This window comes from Cervus elaphus, chromosome 9, assembly GCF_910594005.1.
Source record: "Cervus elaphus chromosome 9, mCerEla1.1, whole genome shotgun sequence".
Classification (NCBI taxonomy): Eukaryota; Metazoa; Chordata; class Mammalia; order Artiodactyla; family Cervidae; genus Cervus; species Cervus elaphus.
In genome coordinates, this window is record NC_057823.1 from 27797065 (window position 1) to 27818756 (window position 21692).

General features: G+C 38.8%; 1 protein-coding gene across 1 annotated transcript in view; it reads left to right on the forward strand.

Moving 5' to 3' along the window:
* Positions 1-21692, forward strand: part of FBN2 (fibrillin 2) — a 219287-nt gene that overhangs the window by 37738 nt on the left and 159857 nt on the right. Inside the window, exon 6 of the mRNA XM_043912195.1 lies at positions 18759-18956. Within this exon, the coding sequence (XP_043768130.1) occupies positions 18759-18956 (198 nt within the window). The remainder of the gene's footprint in view (positions 1-18758; positions 18957-21692) is intronic.

Consider the following 21692-nt stretch of genomic DNA (forward strand, 5'->3'; position numbering starts at 1 on the left):
ATACTGGAATGGGTTGCCATTCCCTTCTCCAGAGAATCCTCAATCTAGGGATTGAAACTGGGTCTCCTGCATTGCAGGCAAATTCTTTACCATCTGAGCTACCATCTAATATGTAGCCATATTAAAATATTTAATATTCTGCATCTGTTTCATGCTTGAGTAATAGTAACTTTAAAGGATCTAGAATACATGCATAGGGAGAATATGAACAAGAATGAACGTGCTCAAGTTTAGATAATATAATGGCGTGGAAAAAAACCTGTTTATGAAAATATTTTAAAAATTGAGTGAAATTTTACATTAACAATTAGTTTTTCTCACATGCCTCTACCTTGCCCATTCCATATGCAGTTCAGTTTCTGGGAGTATATTAGACAGCCCAATCACTCACAGGCTTCCATCACATATGTGGTGGAAAATGTTACCTCATAGCAGCCAAACCATACCCGGCAGAAAATGCTGTTAAGTAGCCTCTACTGGCAGCCAGATTCATCTGCTCTATGAAAAGAATTATATTATTGAAGAGAATTACTATATACTTGAAAATTTTTCCAGCTATTATCAATTAAGACAGAATGGTTTAAAAACCATCGATTTGTTCGAAATATTATAAAGATTCCTGATGTTTTTTCCCCCAGGCAACTTATTTTTCAATGCTTGGGATACATTTATGGATTCAGAGTCACTGTATTTTCTGTATCCCACCGGCTTGCCTGTTGAGGGTTGTTCATTAAAATGTTAACAGAGTTAGTGAAAATCCAGAACTTAGGAACGGGTGGACTTGAAGCTTTCCTAAGGCTGCAGCCCTAAAGGTAACAGTTTGCTTGGAGACTGTTGTGAGTCTCTTCCAAGATAAGGTGAAGCGTCAGCTGGTCTCAGGTAGTTTTTTCCAAAAGGCTGGATCTCCTCTTCAACTTTTTTTTTTTCATATTCTTTCTCTCTATGACTTGTTAGATGTTATTTTCATGAAGTGCTTTTTATTCATGTCAACCCTAAATCAGTTCAGACCGTCTAATTTCTTGTTCATATCTTTTAAAAACCTCTTAGGTGGTCCCACATCTTGGGCAAGTTTGTGTAAATTAGGCAAGAGCAGGTTTTCACATTCTAATGATTACGAAGAATCTTTACTAAAACAACTATGGGTGCCTCTTAAGAGTTAAGCATCATTTAAATATCTTAACATTTGCAGGTGGCATGGGAAAGATTAAAAATTGAAACTCCAGGGCATATAATTATCAATGTTGTAAACACATCTAAACATATCAATGTTCTAAAATTCTAATCAGAACATAGATATTCTTGCAAAGAATGATAGCTACCTATGAACTTCACATCTGACCTACAAGAGTCCAAATTATGTGGAAAAAATTATGTGGAGTCTTAAACTTTAAAACAGTTTTAACTTTAATATTTTCACAATATTTTAATATTTTCACAATACCTAAAACAGAGGTCTTAATTGTAAAACATGAAAACCAAATTTGACTCATTGATTTAAAAATAATAAATTGTATGTCATGGAAAGGGTAGATCTAGAATCTATAAGCAGTCTGGAGAGGCAAACTTGGAGAAGAGGTAAGAGCCAAGGGAAGCTGATAGCAGAAAAATCAGCTGAAGGCTTCACTGGTTAGCACCTAATTAGTCTAACTAGGTACTAACTAGGTGTCTTCTTCCGTCCTCTTGCTATTGAGACGGATTTCTGAATATATGCCTTTGCATCATTTCTCTGTCCTCTTGCTATTGAGACAGATTTTTGAATATATGCCTTTGCATCATTTCTTCCACCAAAACTCACACAATGGAGCTTTCTCTTAAATGGGAAATGGGTTTGGATGGAGAACAAGGCAAATATGTTCACATTTTTTCTACATAGCTCATCATATTTTTTGGCCATGACTTTCATGAACTATATAAATCCGTTTTTGTTGAGAGTCCAGCTTCAGAATAAAACAATATTGAACGTGGTGTTATAGCAGTCCTGTGGATCTCAACTATTCAAACATGAGGAATTAAAATAGAGGCGTTTGTGTTAAACAGTTTAGTTGCCCTTAAAATGTATCATTGATTAAGGAAACCCTGTGGGGTTTATTACTTCGTCTCTGTATCATGACCAGCATTCTGTAATGACCAAGGAATTAGGAAAACTTGCTTACTGAGTAGAAATCTGATAAGCACAGTGCTTATATTATATACCAAAAAAAAGATAGCATGAAAAATATGAGTATATTTATATGTACTGGAGGAAGATGTTTTCTCTGTAGGAAATTTCAAGTTTGATTTATTTTACTAATTAGTGACAGAAGATATAAATAGACAATATAAAATAAGAATCACAATCCTCTAATTTTTGAAGTCAGTCAGAGACAACATACTTAACCTAGGGAAACATCTGCTTGAAAATTTAAAAATTTAACTTCAGCGTCAGGATGTTTTTCTATATCTGGAATGTTAGTGAAGTTTTTAAACATGTGGACGTTGAACTGGGGTTTTCTTTGATGTTCATGGTGAGGCAGTTGGAGCCTCTCCCATAAGCTCAGATGCTGACATTCCCTTTGTCTTCCGTGCCATGAGCCCTCTCTGCTGAGGGCCTGCCCTCGGTGGCACGAGGCATAGGCTCCTGTCCAGGAGTCTGAAGGTAGAAATAGATAATCTGAAAACCAGATAATGTCATGGCTAATCACAAATTGATGATGGTGCTTTTGTTGCCAGGCTGGAGAAGTAGTGCTGGAATAAAGGCTAGGAGTCATGAATCAGGAGGGGCGCTTCCTTTTACAGTCCACATTAATGGATAAACATTGTACTTTTATATCTGTCCATTGTACTTTCTGGCGAGGTAAAAAGGGAGGTTTTTTGTTTTTTTTTTTTTCCACCAAGTAAAAATTATGTGGGTCTGGTATTTCTCTTTGCAAAATAATTTATTTCTGGCTGCACAGTATTAATTTTCAGGCTGTGAAACCTGGCTTTGATTCGAAACAGATCTTTGGGAAAGAGGGAGCTTGAATAATAGAGAAAATAACTCTGTAAGGAAGTATATTATTTCTTGGAAGGATTCTGCTATCCATTCAAGTGGTTTCTTCCAGCTTTCACATCCAGGAAAATTGTCTCCATATATAATTATGAGGAACAAAGCTATGGTGAAGTAGATGGAGGCTTTTCTCCCTCCCTCATCCTTCACCTTGCAATCTGACTGTAATGGCTGTGATGAAATAAAAGCATAGGAAAGTATGCTATGAAATAGAGAATGCTCTAAAATTGATTATTAATAGCCACAATAGCTTCAGCCGTGCCACCAGCAGCTGAGCGTTCATTAACAGCCAGACGCTATGTTAACCCGGGTCTCTTACACTGCAGACAGATTCTTTACCAACCGAGCTACAAGGAAAGCCCAAGCTCTAAGTAAAGTTCTTGTTTTATACTTATTTTACCAATAAGGAAACTGAGTTACAGAGCCTCACTCAAGGCCATGGTTGAGTAATTTGTGAAGCACAGATGAATGGTTGTGAGTCCAGAATTGTCTGACTACAATCCTGTGCTCTTCATTATCATGCAAAGTTCCTCTATCTGCATATAATACTAGAGCCCCAAACAATGACAGTTTACCTGTGAAGATTTCAAGGTAGAAGATAAACTCCTTGAAAAATCTCAGTACTGTGTGGAATAATTATATATTCCTTTTTGTATGCACATCTAATTGTATATATCTCGTTATCATGAGTCACTTTAAGAAGAAATCTTGAGAAAGCTAATCCTGTGACTATCACCTCTTTTTTTCCCCTGGTTCAACCATCTTTGTGATCTTGGGCAAGTTACCTAACTTCACTGTGCCTCAGTTTTCTCATCCCTCAAATGGGCATAATAGTGCTTAAGTCATGGTTTTATTTTGATGGTCAAAAAAGTGAAAAAAATTATGTAATGTATTTACAGTAGTGGTATATTACTCTATCTCTACCTCTATACATGCCACAATTTACATGTCTGTTTCCTTGCATTGCCGACAAAATCCTACACAGGACTATGATGTGTGTGTGTGTGTTAGTTGTTCAGTCATGTCTGACTCTTTGCGACCCCATGGATTGCACCCCTCCAGGCTCCTCTGTCCGTGGAATTCTCCAGGCGAGAATACTGGAGTGGGTTGCCATTTCCTTCTTCAAGAATATGGTACTATATGCTTTCTGTCACTAATTATGGAACATCAGATTTTAGGCTTTAAAAGAATAGATGTGATCTTCAATATATAGAAGAACAACACAAGAAAACACAGAAGAATCTCTGAATTATGATCACTTACAAATATTTTCAATATTATTAGCAACTTAGGCAATAGTTTGGCAGCTGCTAAGAAAACTTGAATGCTGCAAGCATGTCATAAGTTTCTGAAGTTCTTCATGATATTTATGATAGTAGTGATGTAATCTGGAGGAAGGCCAATTACACAAAAGATACCATTTTATTAAATCTATTCCAGGCAGCCATGTTTGAGGATACGAGGAACTCATCTGCTGATAAAGTTAGATGAGTGTTTGCCAAAGTGCATTTCATCCCACACTAATCTTGAGGAATGCTATTGAATGAAAATATTTTATGAGCAAGTAAGTTTTGAACACTGCCTATGATAGTCTCCCCTTGGCAGTTAATAATGCACACAGGTACACTGAGAGCTCCTGAAAGTCATGGAGTTTTCACCATCACATGCACACATGCACACTCTTCCTTTTTTTTTTTAAACTCAAATGTATTTGATCACAGAATCCTTTTTTTGACATAATACTCAATACTCTGTGAAACTGGTGTTCCATTGACCACATCTTGGGAATTGCTGAGTTAGAACATATTTCTGGATCTCAACTCAGTGGGTGTATTTTGCCGTGAAAAGCCCTTGACACCCCAGACTCCATCAGCTGTAAGCCTCTGATTTGATCTTGATTACTACGGGAGAATGACTCAGGAGGCCAAGCTGTTCCATCAAATCCTTTTGACTTAGGGCCAGTTGCTGAAACTCTCTGGACTTTATTTCCTGATCTCTTCATCACATGGTCAGATAATCTCTAAGGGTGTTCCATCTTTAAAAGCTGTTACTGAAAATAGTTGAAATTTAAATAATGCTATGCAGTTCTCAACATGCTTTGCAATGCCTCCTCTAGAATGGCCTGGAAACCTTTTGGGAACCTGGCGGCTAAGCGCACCACCTACCTAGCAGTGCAGATTAGTTTGGAAGTTGACAGAGCATTAAGTTTTGCCTTCTGTAGATAGCGTTTCTGGCTTCTTCAGCACTTGGCCAGCATTGTCTACAGTTCCAGCACTGCAGCCCCTCTCAGTATTGAAGTAAAGACTCTTCATAGTTCACCTACTCAGAGAGTGGAAGCTAAGCTGCTGGTATGACTTGAAGTCAGCTGGATCATCATGCCTCAGAGTGCCTGCAGAAAGAGAATTCCCATAGCTGAGGAGTACTTGCTCACTGGGAGTAGTGGAAATTCTAAATCCAGTTGGACACGCAGCCATCTGAGACATGGTGGCTCCCTTTGGAGGCATATCTAAGTGGCCATTGATTTTGATAAACTGGACTTCATTTATTAGCTGAATAAAGGGGTTACACTCTTGAAACCAGGGAAAGAATAAATGTATTCAGTAAAGAGTATTTAATGCAGAGTAAGAAACGTTAAACAGACACAGGACACTGCCCCCCAGTGATCATGCCACTGTGAGATAGCAGATTGTGATGGTTAAGAACACAAGTTTGGGAGTTGTATACATTTGTCATTTAAATTCTGGCTTTGTTATTATGCGCCATTTTGGGATTCTGGGCAATTTGATTTTTATTTTATTTAATTTACCTAAGCCTACTCCTGGGGCGTCCCAGGTTGCTCAGTGGATAAAGAATCCGCTTGCAATGCAGGTTTGATCCCAGGGTTGGGATCCCCTAGAGGAGGGCATGGTAACCCATTCCAGTATTCTTGCCTGGGAAATCCCACGGAGTCTGGCAGGCTGTAGTCCATGGGGTTGCAAAGAGTCGGACACGGAAGTGACTGAGCACGCAGGCCTACCATCATCTGTATAGAAAAGCTATTCATGCCATCCAAATAAAGTTGTTGTATAGATAACTTTAAATGTTGCACTGCACAGACTTCGTTTTAGGCACTGAGAAAGGATAGGGATGCTTTATCGCGTCAAACATAACCTCTTAAAGAACTCTTGCCCTAACAGGAAAGGCTGTCTCCTTCTCTGTTTCCTCGTGGTGCTGGAAGACGGCTACTCCTGTGAACATCAGTGCAACTTTCTGGGATGATGGAAACGTTCTCTGTGCTGCCAGTGTGGTAGCCGCTAACCGCATGTGGGTCTTAAGCACTTGACCTGTGGCTAGTGTGACTGAGGAACTGAATGTTTGCTATATTTAATTTAAATTTAAAGTTTAAATTTAGAAAGCCACATGTGGCTAGTGGCTACTGTTTTGGACAGCATGGTTGCAGATTATAACAAACCACATTGGTGTGAAATTTGTAACTGGTGAAGTTTCTTTCTCTTAAAATACTATTTCATGTCACAGACAAATTCTACAGTTTACAAAGTTGGTTGTGGTCCCTTAAAAAAAACAGCAAGGTATTCTTTCCTGGTGAATGTCATCAGTCATATTAGAATTTTTCTATGCAAAGAAGCCTCCACACTGTGGAAGAAAAAATATTCAGTAGAAATGCCATGGGATCTTTTGAATCTCACTGAAATAATGATGTGCTTATGATCGGGTATTTGATTATCTTAATCAGGATCCTGTAATAAAACAATACCACAGTCTTTGTTTATATGGTACAAAATTGTGAATCCATCTGTGGAGGCAAGCTTTTTGATTGTATCCCTATTTATTTATTTATATTTGGTTTTGTTTTGGAGCATAGAGATATTTTTCATTAAAATGTACTATTTATGTTAATATGCAGTGGGCTTTATAACTTATTTTTAAATGAATACAAATTTTTAAAGTTTCTCAATTTTAACTTATAATGCAGTAGATGTTGATAGATATAACCCACGTGAGTAAAGGCTTTCGGGGAAACTCAATAATTTAAGGATCCTGAAAACCAAAGAAGTTTGAGAGCTGCTGACCAAAGGCATTCTTAGGTAGATTTTTGTTAATTGCTGCAGAAATTGTTAATTTCTAAAAAGCATTCTTGAATGACTTGGAGTAGATTTTTTTGTCTACTTGCTCTGTCAAATGTGAGAAGATCCCTCTCATAACTCTAAGCTTTTCTTTCTTTTCTGAAACTTTGCTCTTAATATTTCATTGTAGTTTTACTGTACAGATCTTATATCTTAATGAATTGTAATTTTTAACCTTTTGTAATACTTTTTTGGACTCAGTGATTGCTTTCTGTACTTGAATTCCATTCTATTTGATACTATTACTACTTCTCTTTTATATCATTTATATTTTCCCTGATTTTTCTCTGTCTTGTTTTCTGCTCTTGTCATTTTATTTTGATGGTTTTCTTATAGACAGAACAGAGCTAAGTTTTGTTACTCTAATCAGATCGACAAATGTTTTTTTCTTTGATTAAAAACTGCTTATGTTTGTGTTTATTGTGATTTCAGTATGTTTGCTTTATTCTCATTATTTTGCTTTATTTATAAAGATCACTATATTTTGTAGTTTTCCTTTCCTCCTCTGCCTGTCATTTTGGCTTAATCACTTACATTTCACGCCTCTGCCTCCACCGCTATTCTTCCCTAATTAAGCAGTTCTGTGAAGTGAAATGTTAGTCGCTCAGTCATGTCTGACTCTTTGCGACTCCATGGACTGTAGCCCGACAGGCTCTTCTGTCCATGGAATTCTCCAGGCCAGAATACTGGAGTGAGGAGCCATTCCCTTCCCCAGGGAATCTTCCCAACCCAACCCAGGCTTCAAACCCAGGTCTCCTGCATTGCAGGCAGATTCTTTACCATTTGAGTCACCAAGGTAGCCCTAAGAAATTCTGTATTCTTCGTTAAACTAATGATTACCATTGTATTGAAACCTGTTTTCTTCTCTTGCACCTGTTCAGCAGTGTAGAAATTAAATAATGCCTATTCCTCTCATTCCTAGACATTTTACTTTTTCACATCTCCCAGTCCGAAGTTGAGATCTTAGAAATAAATTTTTTCCGAGTCCTCATTATGGCAAGTATCTCCCCTGTTCTTCAGTTCCTGGCATTATCATTTTAGGCTACTGTCTTACCATGTAGGCTCTTTTGTTGCAAGAATCCTTTCTCAAAAATTATAATAACCTATAAATATTTTTTCACTGTATTTTAAATCTTGACACTACGAATGAGAAAACTAATGCTAGGCTATTCTGTCTTCATTGTAGATAGCCTGTTCTTTCTTTCTGGAAATGGAAAGATTCTTCTCTTTCTGGTCTTAAGGTTCAAATATCTAGAGATTTCATGGGGCTCTTTTTTAAAAAATATATCTTTTCCCCATTATTCTTGTCTAGGATGTTCTTGTCTTCAGTCTCTAACAAGTCTCACCTTTTACTTATTAATTTCTCAGGAATTTTGCTCTGTGCTGCAAGCTGTTTCTTCCATCTGATCTTCCAGACAGCTAATTTAAATTGAAGCAGTGACCATTTGTTTTTCTGTTGAGTTTGAATATTGAAAGGGTTTACTTTCTTAAGCCAAAAAAAAAAAAAATGGCTTTAGTCTTTTAATATGTGTTTGTCTATTCATGAAGCGAATCCCCTTAGTACCTAAGCTAGTCAGGCTCCCTGGGTTTCTCTAGCAGTTACAAACTTGCCATCTTTGTAAGATATAGTCTTTTTTATTCTACTGAGCTGGTATGGCAGTACTGTAACTTTCCTGCCGAGTGGTCACAGGGGCATCTTTTGCTGTCGAGCCTCTCCTGGTGCTTATGTGTGAGGAACAGGTATACGGCTCCAACCAGAGAGCCAGAAATGAGTCATTTCACTAGTGTAGACCACCACCCCTGCCAGGCCACCCCTGCCAGGAGGACCTGGTGACCACCTGCTGGTCTTCATGTGGCAAGTCACAGAGGCAAGTCTACCCTTTGCAAGTCAAGTAGAGCCGATGATGGATGCTCCCTGTGTCTTTTTAGAAGTCCTAATGACCTTGGTATTTTTTGCTCTTCTGCATTTGCTTAACACTCCCAAAAAGCTAAAACCCCAGTTAAAGGATCACATGGCATTTACTGTCTTCTCAGGAGAAATCTCAGCCCCACCCTGCTAGTTAGATGTTATATTGGAAGTTCTATGTCAGGACAGAATCACAGAGAAGGGCTTTTGTTTTCCAGCCGTATAGTGTATCACATTTCCAGGGAAAGCTATGGTTTACGAGGTTTGGTTGACTCAATATATATATGTAGCTGTCTGCGTGACTCAGGAGGAGATGATTTAGGCAGAAATTTCAGAAAGAAAGCAATTGCATGCATATTATTGCATCCATATTATTATATAAAGTGTCTGTCATTAAATTGTGCCTAATATTTTATTCACTGCTGCTTTAATCCAGTCTTGTGATCTCATTGTATTTGATTCAAGGAATGCATAAGGTCCATTCAGATATTGGTTTCCATTGACTGTTTGTGACTTTGTTGATAATGGGTAAATGTTTTGTGATCCTGTATTACTTTTCCCTGAAATTATTCAGGCTTACTTAATTATATAATAGGTTTTTCTTCAGTTCACTTCAGTTCAGTCACTCAGTTGTGTCTGACTCTTTGTGACCCCATGAATCGCAGCATGCCAGGCCTCCCTGTCCATCACCAACTCCCAGAGTTTATTCAAACTCATGCCCATCAAGTTGGTGATGCCATCCAGCCATCTCATCCTCTGTCGTCCCCTTCTCCTCCTATCCCAATCCCTCCCAGCGTCAGGGTCTTTTCCAATGAGTCAACTCTTCGCATGATGTGGCCCAAGTATTGGAGTTTCAGCTTCAGCATCAGTCCTTCCAGTGAACACCCAAGGACTGATCTCCTTTAGGATGGACTGGTTGGATTGCCTTGTAGTCCAAGGGACTCTCAAGAGTCTTCTCCAACCCCACAGTTCAAAAGCATCAATTCTTCGGCACTCGGCTTTCTTCACAGTCCAACTCTCACATCCGTACATGACGACTGGAAAAACCATAGCCTTGACTAGATGGACCTTTGTTTTTCTTAGGTACCATAAAATTGGTACTTTATTGATTTGACTTGCATATTATCCATCTTGTGTGTGAATCATTTATGTCTGTGAGTCCCTGGTATTTTCATCATTTTAACTTTTTGCTTCAGAAGTGACAGTATCTGTCTGCTTAAATAATCTGCTTAAATAAGTTTATAATCTTATGCAATTTCTGTCATCCTTAAAGTAAGTTAATTGGTTTTGCTCTTGGGAGAGTGCACTTTAAGTTCATAGGCAGTGAGTTTTAGGACTACATCTCTGATGGCCCTCCTCCTTATGAAATGTGACATCAAAGATAGCAATTTTGTTTGCATCATTGGCCAGCACCTAATTATCTTTCCTCCCTCTTCATTCTTCAAGTGCCCTTTGATGTCAGCAGTAGCCTTGTGCTTTGAAAGACCAGAGAATGGTGAAAGAGGTTCTTATTTGCTGAGTCCACGTTCTGCTGAAATATTAAGTAACAGTATTATGTTAGAAACAAAATGCAATACAACTGTGGTCATTAAAGTAATTACTCATCTATTTACAGAAGCAGGGTCTTTAATGTTTCTCTGTTAGAGAATTTCTCCCTAACGTAATCTGGCTAGATGGAGACTCATCTTTGGGAAAAATCAGAAACAAAGCAAGACTGGACTTGCTCATTGGGAATTAGGACATTGTACTTGGGCTGGGAGGAGGCATTTGTTGAACTGTGACAGTATTCACTTAAATGATAAAGGGGTTTGTTCTGTTAGGAGATAGCAAAGTTACCAAAAGTTGAGACTGAATATTCTGTGTCTTGGGGCATAGCAGATGCAGCAGGTGTGAGGTAGATGGCCAAGTCCAGTGCCACTTCACTTTTTATCAGCTCTTTGATTCTCCACATATTACTTAGTGTATGATTTTTAGTTTTTTCATGTGTAAAAATGACATACACTTTTTTTTTAGCACTTCAAAATAAATTGAGATAGTTTATAGAAAGAGTCATTATAAAGTGCCTACCTTAAAGACTTAATTTTCTTCTTTTGCTTGTTAGTACGTAGGGACAATGAGTTGCCCTGTCAGAGATGCCGTTTTTCACTCATTGAATGAACACAAACCATTTGCTTCTACTCAGTGCTGGAAGGAATGGACTACTGTTGAGAGTATATATGGTTACCACTTATTCAGAGAACAATTCTGTAATATTTTTAAAACTGGCTAGTTGAGCCAACAATTCCAGTGCTAGGAATTCACCTTATAGAAAACCTGCCAAGCTATGTAGGAAAGACCCATGCAGCATTCTGTCCCTTTGTGGGCAGTTGTGAACAACATAAATATCCATCCCAAAGAGGGTGGGCAGTGTGGAAAAGGGGATGTTTCAGAGTCCTCAGTGTGACTCTCTATATAAAAAAAGACTCAAGGTTTTTTATTTTGGTGTTAAAAACTCATTTGTTTTATTTAAAAGTGATTTCAAAGTCCTGATTATTTTAGGAATTTTAAAAAAAATATTGTTTAATTTTGTAGAACAAATAATGTGAAATTTATCATCATGACCATTTTTAAATGTACAGTTCCAATGGCATTAAATTCATTCACAGTTTTGTGCAGCTATCATCACCATTCATCCACAAACTGAAACTCTGAACCCATTAAACACTAATTCCCCACCTATCCCCCAACCCCTGACAAGCCCTGTTCTACTTTCTGTATCTATGAATGTGGTTACATTCATAGACATAGACATTTTATATAGGTGGAATCGTTCAGTATTTTTTCTTTTTGTAACTGGCTTATTTTACTCAGAATAACTTCCTTAAGGTTCATCCATGTTGTAGCATGTGTCAGAATGTCTTTCTGTTTAAAGGCTGAATAATATTCCATTGCATGTATTTTGTTTATTCATTCATCAGTCAATGGACATGTAAGTTGTGTCCACTTCTTAGCTGTTGTGAATAATGCTGTTGTATACATGGTTGTCCAAATATCTCTTCAGATTCCTGCTTTCAGTTCTTTAGGGTATATTCCTTGAACTTTTAAATTTAGCTTGTAAATATCACTCATCTATTAATAAGTCTGGCAGATTTTAATAGTCACTCTAAGAGGCCTTTAAATAGTATTTGGTTCCATTTTCATATGTTGTTAATGGAACACCTCCCTACCTTTTAAACTGCTATAATATATTGAATACACCTAAGTATTCTTGCCTGGAAAATCCCATGGACTGAGGATTCTGTTAGGCTACTCTCCATGGGGTCGCAAAGAGTCGGACACGACTGAGCGACTTCACTTCACTTAATATCTCCCTTAAGTACTTAAATTACACAACTTAAAAACCTTTTTAAGTACTCAAATAGCTCTCATAAACCTAATTAAAATTTGAATGTCTAAATACTCAAACAAATTTATAAAAATCTGAAGTTCGCATAAATGATCCAGTTCTGTATGTAAGCATAGTCACATTTTAACATGAAAAATCACAACTCTAAATAAGTTACCTAATTATTTATTTTGAATTGTGCTTACAGGGCAATCTAATAGAGTGAACCACATGCCATTAAACATCGTTTAGTTGCTAAGTTGTGTCTAACTCTTTTGCAACCCCCTGGACTGTAACCTGCCAGGTTCCTCTGTCCGTGGAATTTTCTAGACAAGAACATTTTGGTATTGGTTTCCATTTCCTGAGCCAGGGATTGAACCCGTGTCTCCTGCTTGGTGGCAGATTCTTTACCACTGAGCCACCAGGAATATTGAAAGTGAAAGTGTTAGTCTCTCAGTGGTGTCTGACTCTTTGTGACCCCATGGACTATAACCTGCCAGGTTCCTCTGTCCATGGAATTCTCCAGGCCAGAATACTGGAGTGGATTGCCATTTCCTTCACCAGGGGATCTTCCCAAGCCAGGGATCGAACCCAAGTCTCCTGCATTGCAGATGGATTCTTTAGCACTGAGTCACCAGGGAAGCCCGAGGAAACATTACAGGTGCATAAATTTTGCACAGGTTCTTAATTTAATGGCTTTGATTCTCTTCAACATTTCTGTACTTAATTCTAAAATTTCCTGATGTTGGCAGTTGTTTGTCCATCATGGAAGATAATTGCTGTCTCATTTATCTGAGTTAAATATTTAGACCCACCATGAATTCTGGACTTGCAGACATTCAGGTAAATTTTATTGAGACTAAGGAAACTATATAATTTGAGGTGTTCCCTTCCCTGCATGCTCCAGTTATATCTGTGATCAGAGATTTCAGCTGGCAGACTGACTAGATAGATTCTCAATTAGAACCATAATGGGATGCAGTCAACTTTATTGTCATTGCTCTGTCAACAACGCCATTACTCAAAGGAGGCGATCATGTTGCCAGGATCATTTGACTTAGGTTTCACACATTCCAGAGATCTGCATTGTACTCACTCCTGTCTGCAGCTCCCACACAGGGCGATTGCTGGATTGCATGTCACGTTTCTTTGGTTCCTGAGAATGGAAATGCTGCCTTCTTGCTTAAGTTCAAAGACTGTGGAACTTGATGGGAAATCTTACATATTTTGATACACTGTCTGGGATCAGGGTATTCTTTGTATACTAAAGTGGGGATGAATGGAGTTTTGAGTATCTTTAGGGCATTATTTGACTGCACAACTCCAGGGGATGTCATTTACATTAGAGTAGTTGTGGGTAGCTTTCCTGAATTATGCAGTGTCCATCTGTGCAGCTGTGGACCATAATTGCATTCTACTGACAGTTAAATAAATAATACTGTAACCACATGGACAGCTGATGTACGGCTATCTCTATGACTCATTTCCCTTCTCTTGTGGGGCTTCTTGGGGACACCTCATCTGTTGACCTTACTGCTTTCTCTCACTTCTTATCTGTCCATCTGTTCCTTTTCTCACTCCCCATCTCATCCAGTGTAGATCCCACAGTCTATAAATGTGTCCTAACACATTTGCTGTTCTGAATCTTTTTCTTCTCTGACAGACAAAACTCTAGTCCTGGATGCACCCTTATCTCTCAGAGAGCTTCTCTGCTTCCTAGAGCTATTGGAAAAAGTCACAACACAGACAGGTAGAGCCCACTCTAAATTTGATTATCTTCATCCACCACAGAGACGTGTTGGATGTTCCCTGGGAATCCTCTGTGGATTCTTAGGACAGCTTCCTCTCCTGAGAGGTATCTTCGGTGTCCATCTCAATTAGCCTCCATGATCTGATGCTCCAACAACCTCTGCCAGAGACCTAGTGTCCACCTCCTGTTTCACAAGGAAAAGAAAAGGTATCCAAGAGGTCATGACTCCGTCTACTCTGCTGTATAAACATACCGACCTCTCTGTGTAATTTGCCCTTCTTCCCTTGGGTTACAAGAACAGGGTTTTTGTTCTTCTGTCTAAGGATAGCTCCTCTACACAAATTCTGGTTTCACTCTCAGCCTGATTCCTTAGGGGTCTCGCACTAGAAATTATTGTCTTTTAGAAATCCTTGTCTCTTCCGCAAAAGAAAACAAACAAAAGAATAAATAAGCAAAAAACGAAAACAAGAAAATTTTTTCTCTCAATCCCAAATCCCCTGCAGATCTATTTTTGTCTTTACCTCCCAGAAACCTTTCCAAAGGTTGTCTGGTTGTCCACATGATGATAATGCTCACCTATTGCTACCTAGCACTGTTTAGCATCTCTAATTATACTAAGAGGACTTGAGAAATACAGCAGAATTCTCAAATATATTGAATTGTATTCATTTGAAATAAAATGGTAACATAGGCTATAATAATGATAGAAAGCAGAAACTATTAGCAAGGATGTGGAGGAATTAGAATCTCATTCATTACTGGTAGGAATGTAAAATCATGAAGTTATTTTGATAAACAGTTTGACACTTTATTTAACAATGAAACATATATTCTCCATACAGCCCAGCAAAAGACCAGTACTTGGTTATCAAATGTGATACATCCATACAGTTGGAGAAGAAAATGGCTACACACTCCAGTATTACTGCCCCTTGAATCCCATGGACAGAGGAGCCTGGCAGGCTACAGTCCATGGGGTTGCAAAGAGTTGGACGTGACTGAGCAACTGATATAATATCCATATAGTGGAATATTATTCAGCAGTAAAAAGAAGTGCTGACTCATGCCACATAGCAAGCATGGATAGTCCTCAAGTATATTATGCTAACTAAAAGAAGTTGGACAGAAAAAAAAAAATCACATACTATTTGACTTCATTTCTATGAAATTTTCCAGAAAAGGCAACTTTATAGTGACAGAAAGACCAGTAGTTGACAGGGGCTGAGGATGAGCACAAGGAATCTTCTTGGGATTATGCAAGTGTTCTAAAATTGGGTTGTGGTGATGGTTGCACAATTCAATAGCATTTATGGAAAATTATTGAATCTTACATGTAAGATGGGTGAATATGTGCTGTGTAAGTTAAACTTAAAGGAATTTAATTTTTTGATGAGATTGCTAATTGTGCCCATTGGTTAATGTGAATAAAAGTGGAGTTATATTAGAAAATCAAAATAGCAATATTTATGTTTCACAGGATAGTTTTTAACAAAATTCTCTTCGTCGTATGGTAATGAGGAAGATATCTGTTTACAGCTCACTGAATCCGGCATACCAGTTGTTAAGCAGCTTGCCCTGTTCTGCCCTTCGTTACTTCACTGCACGTATGACCTTCACTGTGAATGGTTAGCATGGTCTACAGAAACATTTTACCCACAGGGAAACTGTGATGAACGTATAGCAAGCCGTAACATTTAATTAAGGCCTCTCAGTATTCTTTGACCATAGTTAAAATGCTAGTAAAGTCTGGGACAGAATGTTTTTAATCTGATCAGGAAATTTAAATCTCTTTTCGATATCTAATATTTGTTCACATTTTCCTTGTTAGTATTTCTGGAAGAAGTAGGTTACGTTGTAAGTTTGAAAGCAAAATGTAACCAGAGAAGAAAGTAGATTCAGTGCAGTCTTAACAAAGGGAAATACAGGCAAAAGAAATAAAGAATGGTTAACTCTGTTCCTGGGAAGGCGGGGGGTCTGGGGTTGATTAATGAGGGCCTTCACCTGGAAAGTTTCGTTGCAGAGGGTGTTCTTATCTAGATAGTCCTCGTCTCCAAAAAGAGCGAAGAGGAGATAATTTTAAGAAGGTGTTGTAGTTAGAAGAAAAGAATTTTTGACAAATTGGTTTACTTAAGAATGAAATTATGGCTCTATTCAGGCTCCTCTGTGGGAATCCTGAAAGTGTACAGAATGTGAACATAGGTATATATGAACGAATCTATCAAAAAGTGTGTTAGATTTTTGGTGAAGAATGGACTTTTCCCTACATGTTCAGGACTGGATATAGTTTATCATAAGCCTGATATTTATTTAAAAGGGGAAAATAATGTGTTGTCTGAAGGACAATAGAGTAGGTTTAAAAAATTTACAACCTGGCAATGTGTGATGTGGGGAGGGAGCATGTACAAGGTTGACATATCTACAAGTATAGTACAAAGGTTGTCTTCTTCAAAAAATGTGATTTGTAGCCAGCACATCTGTTGTTCTTATGTAAGGGATTAAAATGAGCTATTTTTGTTGAAGTTTAGCTGCAGAGTAACAGAATGTTAAACCAACTTGCTACAAAGGTTACCTATTTTGGATTTTGTTTCCTTTGTATTGAACTTTTAAAATGTTTTTTTTTCTCTATCTGACAAAGCCTCATTCTTCATTAAAAAACAGAAATTTTTTGCGACTTTAAGTTGTATTTTTGTCATGTTACAGGATTCAGATGACATCTAAGTTGTTCTAGTTTAGCATTTTGAATGTTAAATTAGACCCCAATTTTATTTTTCCCCCCCAGGAACAGTTTTTCATAAAAATGTTACCAACATTATTGACTGTTTTTCCATTGAATGTAACATTGTTTTGTTTTTACAAAAATCTGAAATAAACTTGTTCTGGCTTTCCCCTTCACATAGAATTAGTTGTTTGCATAAAGGTTTATCAGGAAATCCTGAATATCAGCTTACATTCCCAAGAGTTAATAAACTGTATGCGTACAACCTCTGTTTAAAGGGGGGGAAACTTTTTCGCGTATTTTGTTGTAGTTCTGTAAATGTTAGTCATTTAACTTGTCAGTCTTTAGGAGACTGATGTTTCCCTGATTTCTTATGTCTTTCAAAGTACAAGCAATAAAATTAAGGACTTATTAATGGTTCACATCTGCTTAAAATAATACATATTTATGTATGTGTGTGTATATATGTACTGATCATCTTATAAGGTCATTTGAGTAAACTGTAATGTAAAGATAGAAATGCCCAGCTTTCAAGTTGCTTATAGTCTAGATCTGTCCTTCTTAAACTCTAAGGTGCCTGTGAATCTCCTAGGTGACTCAGTGGTAAAGAATTTACCTGCCAATGCGGGAGACATGGGTTAAATCCCTGGGCCATGAAGATTCCCCAAAGGAGGAAATGGCAACCCACTCCGGTATTCTTGCCTGGAGAATCCCCACGGACAGAGGAGCCTGGCGGGTTATCAGTCCATGGGGTGGCAAAGAGTCAGACACAGCTGAACGATTAAAACAATAGCAACAGTGGATCTCCTAAATATCTTGGGAAATGCATATCCTAGTTCAGTGAGTCTGGGATGACAGCCGAGTTTATCTCTAACCAGTTCTCAAGTGATGCATGTGTTGCTGGCCCATGAACCACTTTGAGATGCTAGGGTCATAGTAGACTGTCCTTAATATTCATAGAAGAGCCTGCCTATAGATCATATGTGACATACATTTGCTAAAGTTTTTATTGTCATGTAACAGAGCTGGACAATGGTACAAGCATCTTCTAGAAATCAGAGATCATATAATATTAACTTGGAAAGAGTCCATGATCATAGGCCTCATTAGTACCATCTTTCTAGGTGAGCTCCACAGAGAACTAAACAGACTGACATGGAATCAGAAACCAAACTGTTGGTACTAAATGATTATAATCAACCTAGACCGCCTAAATGTATACATATAGGCAGTATGGAAGGGTGTGTCTTCATTGGTTCTGTCCTGATTTTCTGAACTTTTTTCGGCCACCTGCGCCCTTGTGGCACCTTCCCTAATGACTCCTCTGCACCTGTCAATATTCTGAAAACCCTGTATGCAAAACGGGACTTCAGAACACTGACAGGTGCAGGGGAGTCATTAGAGCAGGTGCCACAAGGGCGCAGGTGGGGAAACCCATGAGTGGGGAGGGCCGGGTGGCTGGGCCGTGGTGTCGTCGAGGGGACTCTTCACCACTGCCATGCAACGAGACAGGCCTAGTGTGGCCAGAACATCCAACTTTTTAAGAAAGGCCAGAAATAGAAATTTCGTGTGCAATTTCCCAATTTACATTGTTGGCTACTCATTTAAAACATTAGACGGGCCAAGAAAACACATCTGTGTCCCAGACACAGCCCTTGAGCCACCTATTTACAACGTCTAGGGTAGAATACATTGAAGTCTTGTAATGCACTTCTCATTATCGACACATTCTGAGTTTTCACGATGAAATTCTCTGGCCTTTTGTCATTCAGCATTTTGGTCGGAAGAAACTCTTGTTTTTTGTATTTGGAGGTGCTGGTGTTGAGATTGGTGAGTGGCTATAAAAGCTGTCTCTCTGCCTTTCACATTCCAGATTACAGGACAGGTCCGTGTTTCACTCAGGTCAACAACCAGATGTGCCAGGGGCAGCTCACAGGCATTGTGTGTACGAAGACGCTGTGCTGTGCCACCATTGGACGGGCCTGGGGCCACCCCTGCGAGATGTGTCCAGCCCAGCCTCAGCCCTGCCGACGGGGCTTCATCCCCAACATACGCACTGGAGCTTGCCAAGGTGAGTGAGCCTTCAGCCCGTGTGCGCCGAATCACCCACGTTGTCTGGGCTCCGCTCACTGCACTGGGGGCATCTGCCTCGGTGGATGGGAGCCTTTAACCTAAGGCTGTTTCCAAGAGGGGCCTTATTGTCTCTGATGATGAGGGGCCTGGCTACAGATGGCTTCTTTTCTGTCCACTTAGCAAATTATTGTTAACTGACAGAGAGGGAGAAAAGAGATATGAAAAATTGGGGGAAATTTAAAAAATATTTAATACAATCCGAAGATGAGTCATTCCATGTCTTCATCCAGATGGCATTATATGTTCCCTACTACAGCCTGTCAAACTATGCATATGTAAATACCCGGGGGACACATTTTTTCTGTCTTTCCAATCTTGTTACTCAGGTGACAGGGGAAAAGTGAGCCATCTGAGATTATCAACAGTGTCTTCAGAGAAAAAGCAGTAACCCAGACCGTGACTGCAGTTACTTCTGAGCTTATTAATCAGTCGGTTACAATCTTGTCTCCAGGCAATCTTCCCAACCACATCCCGATGTATAGGATTCAGGGCTAGATCCTCAGCCCTGAGGATGCTACAACCATCAACTTTAACCCAAATAGTGGAAATTGTCATATACTTACTGAATAATTTATTAATTTTCAGCCACCATGATTCTTAGTCTTCTTAACAACTTCTCTGATATATGGATTAAGTGAATATTTAAAGCTTGGAACAGGGTGCTGTAATGAGCTTTCAAGTGGTAATAGGGTGAAAGGAAAGTGGAAGTACTTTTGTATTATTGACAGAAATTATGTTATTCATTATAAGACATGGGAGTTAGTTAGACTTTGTTACAATTAAATCATATACAAAGTTAGATGTGAACTCTTTCAAATTGATGTTAGTAACCAGTGTCAGCAGCCAAAGATGGAGAAGCTCTATACAGTCAGCAAAAACAAGACCGGGAGCTGACCGTGGCTCAGAGCATGAACTCCTTATTGCCAGACTCAGACTGAAATTGAAGAAAGTGGAGAAAACCACTAGACCATTAAGGTATGACCTAAATAAAATCCCTTATGACTATACAGTGGAAGTGAGAAATAGATTTAAGGGACTAATCTGACAGAGTGCCTAATGAACTATGGACAGAGGTTCATGACATTGCACAGGAGACAGGAATCAAGACCATCCCCAAGAAAAAGAAATGCAAAAAAGCAAAATGGCTGTCTGAGGAGGCCTTACAAATAGCTGTGAAAAGAAGAGAAGTGAAAAGCAAAGGAGAAAAGGAAAGATATACCCATTTGAACGCAGAGTTCCAAAGAATAGCAAAGAAAGATAGGAAAGCCTTCCTCAGTGATCAGTGCAAAGAACTAGAGGAAAACAATAGAATGGGAAGACTAGAGATCTCTTCAAGAAAATTAGAGATACCAAGGGAACATTTCATGCAAAGATAGGCTCAATAAAGGACAGAAATGGTATGGACCTAACAGAAGCAGAAGATATTAAGAAGAGGTGGCATTCTATACAGAATACTTCTGTATTCTACACAAAAGTACTGTACAAAAGAGAACTTCATGACCCAGATAACCACGATGGTGTGATCACTCACCTAGAGCCAGACATCCTGGAATGCGAAGTCAGGTGGGCCTTAGGAAGCATCACTATGAACAAAGCTAGTGGAGGTGATGGAATTCCAGTTGAGCTATTTCAAATCCTGAAAGATGATGCTGTGAAAGTGCTGCACTCAATATGCCAGCAAATTTGGAAGACTCAGCAGTGGCCACAGGACTGGAAAAGGTCAGTTTTCATTCCAATCCCAAAGAAAGGCAATGCTAAAAATGCTCAAACTACCGCACAATTGCACTCATCTCACACACTAGTAAAGTGATGCTCAAAATTCTCTAAGCCAGGCTTCAACAATACGTGAACCGTGAACTTCCAGATGCTCAAGCTGGTTTTAGAAAAGGCAGAGGAACCAGAGATCAAATTCCCAACATCCGCTGGATCATCGAAAAAGCAAGAGAGTTCCAGAAAAACATCTATTTCTGCTTTATTGACTATGCCAAAGCCTTTGACTGTGTGGATCACAATAAACTCTGGAAAATTCTGAAAGAGATGGGGATACCAGGCCACCTGACCTGCCTCTTGAGAAACCTGTATGCAGGTCAGGAAGCAACAGTTAGAACTGGACGTGTAACAACAGACTGGTTCCAAATAGGAAAAAGAGTACATCAAGGCTGTATATTGTCACCCTGCTTATTTAACTTATACGCAGAGTACATCATGAGAAATGCTAGGCTGGAGGAAGCACAAGCTGGAATCAAGATTGCTGGGAAAAATATCAATAATCTCAGATATTCAGATGACACCACCCTTATGGCAGAAAGTGAAGAACTAAAGAGCCTCTTGATGAAAGTGAAAGAGGAGAGTGAAAAAGTTTGCTTAAAGCTCAACATTCAGAAACCTAAGATCATGGCATCTGGTCCCATCACTTCATGGGAAATGGATGGGGAAACAGTGGAAAGAGTGGCTGACTATATTTTTCTGGGTTCGAAATCACTGCAGATGGTGATTGCATCCATGAAATTAAAAGATGCTTACTCCCTGGAAGGAAAGTTATGACCGACCAACCTAGATAGCATATTAAAAAGCAGAGACATTACTTTGTCAACAAAGGTCTATACAGTCAAGGCTATAGTTTTTCCAGTAGTCATGTATGGATATGAGAGTTGGACCAGAAAGAAAGCTGAGT